The sequence below is a fragment of the Gymnoscopelus braueri genome (genome assembly GCF_963280865.1).
Source record: "Gymnoscopelus braueri genome assembly, chromosome: 8".
Classification (NCBI taxonomy): Eukaryota; Metazoa; Chordata; class Actinopteri; order Myctophiformes; family Myctophidae; genus Gymnoscopelus; species Gymnoscopelus braueri.
Window position 1 is genome coordinate 42,460,231 of NC_137609.1, and position 12,738 is coordinate 42,472,968.

At 39.4% G+C, this 12,738-nt stretch overlaps 2 protein-coding genes across 7 annotated transcripts in view; one reads left to right on the forward strand and one right to left on the reverse strand.

Moving 5' to 3' along the window:
- Positions 1–12,738, forward strand: part of rabep1 (rabaptin, RAB GTPase binding effector protein 1) — a 332,504-nt gene that overhangs the window by 106,936 nt on the left and 212,830 nt on the right. The window lies entirely within an intron of this gene.
- The window catches only part of emsy (EMSY transcriptional repressor, BRCA2 interacting), a 32,217-nt gene that overhangs the window by 19,028 nt on the left and 451 nt on the right, over positions 1–12,738 (reverse strand). For all 6 annotated transcript variants that reach the window (XM_080435842.1, XM_080435840.1, XM_080435843.1 and 3 more), the window contains exons 2-11: positions 10,523–10,631; positions 9,334–9,433; positions 9,036–9,110; positions 8,248–8,423; positions 7,228–7,383; positions 5,586–5,848; positions 4,403–4,655; positions 3,750–3,971; positions 3,408–3,557; positions 1,978–2,148 (exon numbers count right to left, since the gene is read on the reverse strand). In XM_080435842.1, the coding sequence (XP_080291968.1) occupies positions 1,978–2,148; positions 3,408–3,557; positions 3,750–3,971; positions 4,403–4,655; positions 5,586–5,848; positions 7,228–7,383; positions 8,248–8,423; positions 9,036–9,110; positions 9,334–9,433; positions 10,523–10,631 (1,675 nt within the window). The remainder of the gene's footprint in view (positions 1–1,977; positions 2,149–3,407; positions 3,558–3,749; positions 3,972–4,402; positions 4,656–5,585; positions 5,849–7,227; positions 7,384–8,247; positions 8,424–9,035; positions 9,111–9,333; positions 9,434–10,522; positions 10,632–12,738) is intronic.

Here is a 12,738-nt window from a genome sequence, read left to right on the forward strand (position 1 = left end):
ATGATAGGTATTGTCATGATGTCATACTGTATCGTAATATTTTAATACAAAAAAAACACTTTCTTTTTTTTTGCCGGTGAAAGTTAGGAGTTTTTACTGTATGATATGAAATGTAAAGCTTATCATAATCATAGTAATTATTAATCATGTCCTCCATCATATTCAAGGTATTTTGGAGAGAAATGAAACAGACTCCAGTCAGTCACTTTCAGTTTAAAGCACTGCAGAGGGGAGGTGTTGTGTGTCAGCTGATGCTCGTTGACGCTCGTTAATGTGACATGCATCTGCACTCTCAAATAGGCCTACATCTAATCTAAGATTGTATTATACTGTATCTGGTATTATAGATGTTTTTTAGCTGTTGGAAATAACTAGGCTGCACTTGGTTGGTAAAGTCCAGATGACAAAAATATGAGGTTTGTGGAATTTATAGTTATGCAGTCTTATATTATATTATATTTGTTATATTAGTGTCTATCTGTCCTCTGAAACAATGGGTTTATAGTTAGTGAGAACTTCACTTCTCCATTAAGCTTGCACAAATGTATTTATTTGTGTACAAAGCACTTTGTAATTGTTTCTAACTTGCTTTATAACGTTATTTATAAGATGATGGCCAATGTTGATGATACATGAGAAAAGAACATTAATAATATATCATATCGATATCATGCCCAACATCATGTATCGTATTGTGAAATTCTTGACACCCCTAACCCTCCCCATCAAATACAACATGACATTTAAAACTGATATGTCCAATGTTTTGCTTTCCACATTGATTAGAACATTGCTGTAGTGTAGTCAGTCTTGCTAAATGCACAGTGTATCTGTAGTAGTGGTAGCAGAATGGATAGTGTTCTCATCTTACATGTGGGAAACCCATTGAATCCTGGTCAGATTGAAGAAAGTTGAATATTTGGTAACCAGTAGTTTAAAACTTTTGTCACTCTGCCCTTTTAATTATCAACTACAGTGACTACAACTACACTGTTGCCTACATAAAACAAATTAGGCTATCAATTATGGCCTGATGCTTCTGGTTTTACTTGTGGAGCTATAGGCATCTATACACAACTGTCCATATAGATCCACATTAATCACATGCACAGAATTACTTCAAATGATTATGAATATCCAGTTATAGTAGGCCTATTTATAATGCATCTCTCCAATAACGCCTGTTGAAGTTTTGCTTAATTGTTCAACCACCATCGTTAAGACGCTGAATAGATTTGACTGGGTCGTTCACACTCGCTGTGCGTTGATGGCTTGTTAACGACCGTCATTGATTCTAAATAGACAAGGTGTTACTTGATTTGAATTCTTTGTATCCTTTGAAATGGAGAGGGGTCATTGACCACTGTTCTGCTGTACTAAAAAGGTATATAAAAAACGGACTATTTTATCAATTCAAAATTGCATGACCCTCCCTTGGATTCAAAGTAAAATTAGCTGACCCTCCCTTGGACCAAAATTAGAAAGGCATGACCCTCCCCTATTTTCCTCCATGCCCCCCTTATGTAAATTTCGACTGGTCCCTAAGCAGTGTGAAACAAATAAATTGTAAATACATTCACCCACCGACAGCAGAGGCAACCATGGAAGGGACTATCCAGCTCTTTGGGTTCAGTGTCTTGCTCGAGGACACTTCGACACAAAGCCAGGATCAAACCAGGAAACAAACCAGGATCAAGGGTTTGCACGGATTTTCAAGATTGTTCAAAAATAGCAGATCTACAAGCTCATAGCGCGGCACTCGGTGCCACGCTATGAGCTTGTAGATCTGCTATTTTTGAATAGCCAATGTATAAAAGGTTAAAGTGGTTAAAATTATTGTGATGCTATGTTAACACATTTTGCTGGGGATCCCCTGGAACCCCCCGCAAGGACCCCCGGTGGTCCCCAGACCCCACTTTGAGAACCAATGTCCTAAGCCACCGCGTGCGTGCGTGCATGCGTGCATGTGGGCCTCACCAGACACCATGTTACTGGTTATGATCTTGCCACCCAGCGTGGCCAGAGACTTTGGGACCACGGTGATGATGCTTCCACTGGTGGTCTTGACGTAGGTGGCTCCGGCTGTGGAGCCCGTTATTCTGCTGATGCTAGGGCTCATGGTGGGTCTGGAGTAGGTTGTCTGTGTGGCTGGAAAAGTATGAAATAAATACATGAATGAATAACATTCAATGTTAGAAATGCATCTAAAAAAAATTCTGAAATCAGAGGGACTGGGGACTGTGGGGGTGAATATGCCATCATCAAACGTTCAGGGGCAACACCTAGTAATAGAAGCCTAAACATTTAAGTTGTAAAGTATCATACATTTATACATTGATGACTTTATTAGGCCGGTCTTTATTATTACATAATCGTCTAATCGCAATTATTTGAGATAATCGCAATTATTTTTGCATAATCGTCAAGCTTACAACAAGCTTACAACAATTGCACAGTAAGCTTGTAGATCCGCTATAAAAAAAAATCAAGTGTAAAATTATTAAATAAGTCAATAATTTCTTTGTATATTTAAGTTATTTGTCATATCTGCCCTGTGCAATTTTAGATTACGGAGCCTTAAAGGCATACTCGGTAACGTTTTCAACAAAACTAAAGTTAAATTGTATATCTTTTGTGAGTGGCAAAAGTTTCACAACACCCACTCCATGAATTTCACCCCCGGAAGCCTTTTATTTATATATTTTATATTGAACGTGGACTGGGGGGACTTTCCCGGGGAAATGACGTCATCTGGCCGGAAAACGGAGGTGGAAATGCACTGGTTTCCTGTTTGGCCAGGAACTACCGCAACGGTTTCCTGTTTGGCCAGGAACTATCGTGCTAATAACAAAAAGGAACCTCACGCTGATTTTAAGAGAATGTAGGATTAGAAGATCAAAAAAGAACAGAAAAACAAAGCACAGCTCATGGTAACTAATGCTCCACTGGCTAAGAGAAACGATCCGTAGATAGTATAAAACAATTAAAAGATCGCTTTTTGAAACGCTTCCGGCTTCCGGTGAAAACGAATGGAATTCTGGGTAATCGAGGACCACGGAAATTGTATGCAGTGACGGTAGTGACCAGCAGAGGTTGCTAAAAATCGTTAGTTGTGAATTTGCATTGTACAACTTTAAAGGCAATCTGAAATTTTGATTCATATGTTCCAATGTTCAATGCCAAAAACACAATTAAATATTTGTATGACAATTAATCATCAACTTAAATGTGTAATCGTGACAGCCCTAGACTTTATAGAAAAAAGATCCGCCTAAATGTTATCAAATGCAACTGGGTTTTAGACAGATTGGGCAAAAAAGGGGAACACAACAGTGATGATCCATCTCTCTCTCTCGCACACACACCCACACACACGCACACACACACACACTCACACACACACTCACACGTGGGCTGGGAGATCAGCTTGGTGGTCATGATGGCTCCGTTGCTGCTGACGACCATGATGGGGGTGGAGCTACTGCTGGACAGGGCCACAGACGAAGGCTTGGGCAAGATCTTACTAGGCTGCATCTGTTGGGTGATTATCTTCACTCCTACACAGACACACACAAAACATTTACTTGACAATTTACATATTCACCGTTTCTCATTTGAACGTACACACAGAATGCAGACACCACGTCAGTCGTGAATAACGGGCTATCATTTTCCATATGAAATATGAACAAAGCACAATAGAATTGTGATTTTATTCGTCTCTTCAAAAACAGTCTTATCTTTCTTACCCGACTCTTGTTTGATCTGGATGGTGGGTTTGGAGCCAGGCGGGAGGTTGCTGGAGGTCTGAGCCTGGCTGATACTGGTGATGCCCATAGGGGAGCCCTGCTGCAGCTGCTTGGGAGACTGCTGTTTGGGAAACTGGGCCAGGATCTGGGTGGGAGAGCCCACCAGAGTCTTAGGTGAGGGAAGTCTGGCTGTGGCCACCTTCACACCAGCTGAGGGGATACCTGAGATGGGAAAGATCATTTGTTGAGGAATCTCTGTATAGTATACAGTATTAGTTGACATTAAAACAGAAACATAATCAAAATTCCCCTGAAATCACAAGCTGAGAGCAAAATGTTCCCCCAATATTTTCTACGGAACTTCTTTAAAAAAATATTTCACTGTTTCAGGCTCATGTCATGGAAGTACACTTTCAGAGGCCAACCCCAGATCACAAACAAATATGAAACTAAATTTAAGTTTTCATAGACAATTGATTGCATAAGAGATCACACAAATGTAATAGAATGCCCCAAGATTTCAGTTAGTGCAGTATCAAGGACACAAACCCCAGCCTGCTTCCCACCAGTGAACATGTCCTATTTTGTTCACTAGAGTTCCTGAGGATAACATTCTAAACGTATGAATTTTAGTGCAGAACCAAAAAACGTACAGGATGCGACCGTCGACATGACCACGGTGGGGCTGGAAGCGACCACGCTAGTGACTGCGACTGTTGGGTTGGGGTGTGTCGAGGGGCTGGCGTGGCCTGGAAACACCACCGTCTGTTTCTGGGTGGCGGCGGTCAGCATGGAGCTGGAGACGAGTTTGGCCATGTTGGCTGCGGCGTTGTGGTGGTGAGAGTGAGACTTGGAGAGGATGTTGGGCACAAAGTTGGAGCTTGGAGAAGTCGTCACAATGATCACCTGATCGGGGACAACACAGAGGACACAAATGCTTGGAACCCTTAAAAAGGACTTCCATACTTCAGTTTGAGTAATCCAGTTCATATTATGTTAGTATCTGCATGCCGTTGTACCGCATGTGCATAAATGCAACCACAAAGCTCAGTCAAGACATTAACACTGGCACACAAAATGGAACTTTCAAATAAAACAATAGTTTTTCTCAATAGCACAATGACAAAGTCAGCTGTCTGTCTGACTCAATTGGTACTTGTTTCTAGGTCATTACTACGACTTCTACCACTTGCTGGAATAGTCAATTCATGTTTATTCCAAGGTTGACATACTGTACATAAGGGCAATTTATGGTTCTTAAGAGCATATTGTCTCAAAATATAAATAAACTTAACATTACATATTGTAATTGTAGGTAAGTGGCTGTGGAATAAGCGGAATAACCAATTCAGAGCCATACAGTTATAAATAATAATAATGGACACTGCGGAGGCATTCAATTTTAGCCGTTGATTAATGCATTATTGTACTGTACATGATATAGAGTACACGTACATTTATATTATGAATATATAACTTCAATATCATCTCCTCAATTGTTTAAAACGGCACTGTTCTCTCACCTTGAGACTACCTGTTCATGTTTTCACTAATTATCAGTAACAGATCTATGACACAATAATTCATGTACTGTATGTGCTTTGTGTATTGTTGTTGTGTTATTGTTGTATGTTTTGTCTTGTTTTCCCCTCTTGATTGATGTTGTTTTGTCCTGTTTATTTATGTTTTGTTTTTTGTTCTGTTTCTTAAATGTATTATTATGTATTCTGTAACTGCGGAGCCCCTTGAAAACGAGATGGTTCATCTCAAGGAGCTATTCCGAATAAAGAATTTCAATATATAACTTGAAGGTCACTTTGCAAGTTCACATCACACCTTCTGAGTGGTGGTGTTAGTGGTCTGGATGGTGGGTTTGGTGAAGGTGATCTTGACCGGGGACAGATGCGGCGGCAGGGAGTTGGCGATGCTCTGCATGATGTTGCTCATCTTAGGGCTGCCGCTCATGGGCACGGTGATGCTCTTGGGCATGGGCGGAGCCACCTTGGTGACCACCTCCTTCAGCACCACGGGGGAGGAGCTGGACGAGTTGGTCCTCCTCCGCTTGCGGGGCTTCTCGTCCTCGTCCGAACAGCTGACACCTTACGTTGGAGAGGAGAGTGGGAACGTTAAGGAAAAGACTGCAGGGACTGTGAACCAGGGATTGTGTTTCTTGAGTAAAAGTACAAAAGTATAAAAGTATTGGTATCAAAATGTACTTAACTCTTTGACTGCGGTTGACTCGATAACGCGTCAATTGCTAGTTTGTCCAGTTGGCCGTCGATGTGTTAGACGTGCGTTCATTGTTTAATCTCTGATCGCGCTATTCTGATCATTTTTCATTCTAGGTTTCGAGTTCCACTTACTTCACCCACACCTGCATCCGGTTTTATGACGCAGATTCCGTTTCCGGTTTTCATTTTTTTCCCCCGGTCATTTTCGGCCAGAATAGGGAAACACACGGTTTTTCACACGGTATAAAAAAACGAACTGAGAGGTCCACTTCTATAATCTATAGTCTGGGTGACGAACAGTCATCGCCGCCGTGTATCACATCGTAATTTTGGCCGTTCGGAGAATCTGAGAACACGTCACATCCGGTTTGACGTATTTGACTGTTTGGCTCGGTTTGGGGGGGGGGCAGCGAGTCAGCGAGCTGATGAAGGTGTCTATTTGCTGCTCTCTGCTGGTGGAACCATCGCATGTGTTCAAAACCGCAGCTAGACAAACTATATGAAAATTAAATAACAAAATAACAAAACAAAAAAACACGAAAATCGCTGGCACTGGGGGAGTACTTTATGAAAATACTCTGGCAGTCAAAGAGTTAAAGTACCAAAGGTAAAAGTACTCAAATGTTTGAAAATAACAGATCTACAAGCTCACAACGCGTCGTGATGCGACGTGTTGTGAGCTTGGAGATCTGCTATTTTCAAATAGCCTATGTATAAAATAGGGCTAAAGTGGTTAATGTATGTTTTATAACTTAATAATTTATAACTACAAAGTAACTAGTTACTAAAGTTTTCAAATAATTGTAGTGGAGTAAAAGTACAATATTTGCCTCTGAGATGTAGTGGAGTAGAGGTAAAAGTATAGACAATTGGAAATGCTCCAGTAAAGTACCTCAAAATTGTACTTAAGTACGGTACTTGAGTAAATGTACTTAGTTACTTTACATCACTGTTGTCAGTTAGTTAGTCTATGTGCTTGTTTGTTAGTTAATTAGTCTCTGGGTCTCTAGCTAGTCTTTGTGTCTGTCAGTTAGTTAGTCTCTGTGCTTGTTAGTCTCTGTGCTTGTTAGTTATAGTATGTTGTTCACAGGCCATTTTCTCCCGAGTCTACAGTCAGGATTCGTTCCTCCTATGTGTTCTTCTATTACACAAAAGGTAAGATCTGTTACAGTGTTTCATTTCGGTGAGTTCCTCTTAACTGGTGCTGGTGTCGAAGCGGAAAGGGACAGATTGTTTTGGAGACTCACTTTTCACATAGACGGTGCTCCCGCTGGGCAGAACCACCACGTTGGAGGCGGGACTAGGCGGGCGTGGAGACTTCACTGCGGCTCCCATAGTGCCGCTGGTGGCTGTAGCGCTGGTGGGGGTACACGTGGTGCTCGTGTAGGAGTAACACACCACCACTACATGGAGGATAACAACATGATGCCCTTTGTTTAGTTTGTGCACAAATGGGGCATAAATACAAAGGAAATAACACATCGAAACATAAAGGGGGAATCAAAAATAACTGACTTCAATACAAAAAGATTAAAAAGAAACAAATTATAAATAATATACATATGAACTGAAATACACAAGAAAGAATGTTAAATGAAATCGTCGTAATGCACTGTGTGTTCAAGAAATTAAGGTGAAAAGGGGGAGAGAGAATTTGTACACCTCGCTGTAGGGCATTGGTTCTCAAAGTGGGGTCTGGGGACACCCAGGGGTCCTTGGGGGGGTTCCAGGGGGTCCCCAGCAAAGTGTGTTAAAATAGCATCGCAATAATTGTAACCACTTTAACCTTTTATACTTTGGCTATTCAAAAATAGCAGATATACAAGCTCATAGCGCGGCACTTCGCGCTATGAGCTTGTAGATCTGGGTTTTTTTTTTAAATCATGAAAATTTGTGCAAACCTTTGAATATATATATTTTTTAAGCAAACATTTGTTTTCTCTCCCTGGAACAAAATATTTTGAGAGAAATACATATCATTTTGGGGGTCCTTGACATGAAAAAGTTTGAGAAGCACTGCTGTAGGGAAAAAGTCTGGTGGTTCATCATAAAGGTCTGATACTGTCAAGATTCACTTGTAATGTCTTTAAGAATGGAGAACTTACAATAAACAGTGTGGATGGTAACAGTAAGTCGGTATGGAAGTGAATTCATTACAAAGAATATTTTGAACGGTCACAAAATCAGGTTTGGTATGTGTTCATAATGAAGACAGACTGATTATTATTCAGACTGATTTGTTATAACTCAAAGAGAATTGACCCTACCCTCTTTGTTGCCTGTTTCAGCGGGTAGCATGAGGGAGGCATTTTGATTGGCTGCGGCGTTGGCTACTGCGTTGGCAGTCACTGTGAATGCTGTCTGAGGGACCAGCCTTGGCATTAAGGGGACAAGTCGTCGCCCTTCAATGGACCATTCTGAAGCGCTGTTAGGACCGGACATGCTGCAAAAGAAGGAGTTCGGTATTTTATCCTGGATCAAGAATTTCGTCGTTTCAACAGAAATGAACACTTTTGCAGGCAATTGTGTAATATATTGTGTGAATACAGTGTAACCTTCCACACACAAAGTTGTTGCGGATTGGTAAAGTTCTGACAAGCTTGATTATCAGATAGCTAGCTTGTTAGATTTTAAAGGTAAAGCATGTATGAAGCAAAGGCTGGGTAGCAAGCCGAACCAGCTGTGTATAATCAAAATATGTCTAATAATCACTACGCAGTTAAGAGTATATATTTACTGATATGTAATAATCACTAGGCAGTTACTAGGGGCGATATGGACAAAATCTAATTTCATTATATTTTTTGAACAATTTGCTTTTTATCAATATTGTGACATTAATATCGTGAATTTTATTTCTTTATTTGAAAATTGTTTGTTTTAAGTATAAAATAGGGAAGTGATTAAAACCAGTTAAAGACAACACTTACATATATGTGATATTACGATATTACAATATGCAAAATTCCAGATGACACCGTATCTAGTCTCATAGATCGAGATCGATATAATATTGACATATTGCCCAGCCCTAGCAGTTATTGTATATACTTACTGATATGCAATTGTCGTGAGGCGCTCATCATTCACTGCCCTACGCACTTCTGCGCGATGCCGCTCTGTTGAGATACTAGTGGGCAGGGAGATAAGGCACATTTTAAACCCAAAACATTGGACATGGATGTTTTGTGGAAGCAAATGGCGGCAAGTGTTCCTTTCTTAGTAATCAAAGTAATCAGAGTAACCAAAATGATGTTGTGGACAAGGGAGTCCATTAGTTACATAACAATAGCAATAGTGTTACACAAAACCATTTTACTAAAATAATGTAATAATTATACACTGAGAATTACCCAAGAATTTTGGTGAGCTCTCCTAGGAGATCCTTCTTGTCCTTTGATAGATCTCCTTGGGCTCTCAAAGCACTAATAACTCCTGCATAAGCCTCCAGTTCTGGGAAATACATGGACACATAATTCACAACATGAAACATTAAATCTTTTTTTCTATAATGTTCCTAATACAGCCCATACAGTAGATATATATATATACACACACACGCATATACACACATTGGCTCCTGATATGTCAACCATCAAGTGATCAGCCCTATTGGTGAGAGCAAGCCATACCTCCTAATGTATGACATGTAGTTATAGAGACATATAGTTTATACAAAATAAGAATGTGGGTTTCCATACCGAAACACGGGTTATCTTACATAGATAATAACAGTAATATTTATGTATTTATGAACAGAAAACAGTTTTAGTCTCAGGTACCTCGTAACTCAGGCATAATTTTACGCAGTGGAATTATGGCAAGCGGTCCCGCTTTATATGGGGGCAGCGTTGATGTACGCCACAGTGGCCAAAGATGTGTCTACATATTTTATGTAGACACCACTTTATGATACAGCTAGGGCAAATTTTAAGTTGACGATTAATTGTCACTCAAATAATTGCGATTAACGATTGAATTGTGTGTTTGGCATGGAACATTGGAACATATCAATGCAAATTTTATTTCCGTTTAGACTTCATAATAAAAAGACTGCACAGGGCAGATATGACAAATAACTTAAATATAAAAAGAAATTATTGACATATTTAATCATTTTATACACGTAAAAATAGAAGAAATAGCTGATCTAGTAGGCTTGTAGATCTGCTATTTCTGCTTTTTTAATATTTGAAAATGTGAGATTTCTTTTCAAAATGGAAACGATTATGACGATTATGCAAAAATATTTGCGATTATCTCAAATAATTGCGATTAGACGATTATGCAATAATTGTGACAGGCCTAGAGTCAGCCCAGTACATTATTACATAGGTTTATTAACTACGAGAACAACTAGGACATACATTGCTTACTGTGATTTCATGAAAATATATGAATACGACCGAACACTTCAGCCTTTGGAAAGTCCAAAATAAGCTGCCCGACACGAAACATTCTCCTCATCATCATCATCATCTTTAATTCTGTGCTTCATAAAGTTCCAGAAACTGTTGCAGCAGTTTTTGCTGGTGGTCTTACCCAGTTTACGAAGAATTCTTTTGCACTCATCTCTGCCTAGGTCCAGTAGGGTGGGCCAGACCACAGGCATGGTCCCAGTCAGCACTGGTTTCTCCAGCTGAATCATGGGCTTCGCGGTGGAAATACAATTAAAACACATAATTACTATAATTATATATTATACTATAATGTCAGACACTTACATTAATCCGCCTGAAATGTTTTAAGCTGTTAACGAGCTGCAATCAAGCACATTTATTATATATGTTCAGAAGAGAGTACAAATGGAACCAAATATCAAACTTTTACTTGTAACAGAGTTTGCTTTTTTTTGTGGATTTTTTGTGGGATTTACTTAACCCATTAAAAGGGATAGTTCACCCCCAAAATGACTAAGCCAATAATTTGATGAGCGGCAGCGGTTCCATGTAGGAGACACAACGAGTCCCTTTGTGTCTCCTACCGGAACTGCTGCTGGTCATCAAATTATTGGCTTAGGAATGCGGAAAAAAAGAAAAGAAAAAAAAACCCCATGAATTCAAGTCTCCATGGGGTGACTAATCAATAGGAAAAAAAATGAAAGTGAACTATCCCTTTAACTATACCGGGAACGTGTCCTTTTAGATTTCTTTGACTATTAAAAAAATAGCAGATCTACAAGCTGCCGCGCTATGAGCTTGTAGATCTGCTTTTTTTTAATTGTGTAAATTTGTGCAAATCTTTGAATAGATATAGTTTTAAAGCAAACATTTATAACACAAATCTTAGCTTATGGGGGTCCTGGAACAACATATTTTGAGATATTTCTTATATATATATATATATATATATATATATATATATATATATATATATATATATATATATATATATAACTTAAATCCTCAGGTCTTAATGGTTAAGTAAAAAAAAATATTAATCACTGCAAATAGACACTTGCAGGTCTGTAACTCTGAGAGTGTACAATTCCATTTGTACATTCTCAGAGTTATGTCTTTTTTTTAGACAGAAATGTAAACAGAACAGAGTACAGTCAAACTTGGTCTAAAAGGAGAACATCAAAACAGTCCTGGGGACTTAATTGTTTCCATTGTGGTATTCAATTCATCAACAGAACATGAAAATGCAATATCATCACAAATATAAAACACTATAATATGTACAGAGTAGGGGGAAAAGGGGAGGGGGGGGGAAAGCCCTCTAATAATACATTCCGTTCTTATTCTGTCATGGTTATTAATGCTATCTCATCGACACCATATGTCTCTTCAAAGGGACACTCATTTTGATCAAAGCTCCCACTTTATCTTTTTAAAAACACTAAACAAGTATCATTTAGACAATCTTTCCCAGTAGCTATGGTAGCATATCGTCCATTAGCCTAGCAGCAGCTATAGCCACTGTTGCCAGGTTTCACGAGAGAAACAAGCAACTGGATCTATGAAAACAAGCCCAAGAGGAGCTCGCCCTTCGCACCTATATATCCTATTTGAAAATAGCCTGTCTAATCTTGAAGAATTTATTTTAAAATGTATTTTTTGAAACATTTTAACAAAACAAATCTATATATTATAATCTTGTACCCCCATCTAAAATATTTTTTTGATGGGGGTTCCGGCGGTCCGCAGACAAATACATATTAATCTGGGGGGTCCTTGCCATGCTAGCTGTAGTATACAACCCTCGTAGACGTATTTATGATTCTGACGTTTTCAATCTACGAGAGTTGTAGGGTGCACTTCCCATAGTGACTTGGACTTTCTGCACTATGACCCGTAGACACTCCAAACATTGTACAAAATGAAAATAAAGGCGCTTACCGCCGAGCCCCAAATGTTAACTGGGTCTACGGGGTAGTAGTGTAATGTAATAATCCATATCTTTCAATAAAGAAGTGTTTTAATGCCGTCTGTGGCCGAACGCCATTTTTTCACCCTCGTTTACTTCCTGTTTACATTTAGTGTAATTCCGGGTTTCACCGGATGCGCCCCCTCACTTCCCGTCACTACCGCCCATTGGGAACTTCCGACAGAATCGGCCACAGACGGCATTAAAACACTTCTTTATTGAAAGATATGGATTATTACATTACACTACTACCCCGTAGACCCAGTTAACATTTGGGGCTCGGCGGTAAGCGCCTTTATTTTCATTTTGTACAATGTTTGGAGTGTCTACGGGGCATAGTGCAGAAAGTCCAAGTCACTATGGGAAGTGCACCCTACAACTCTCGTAGA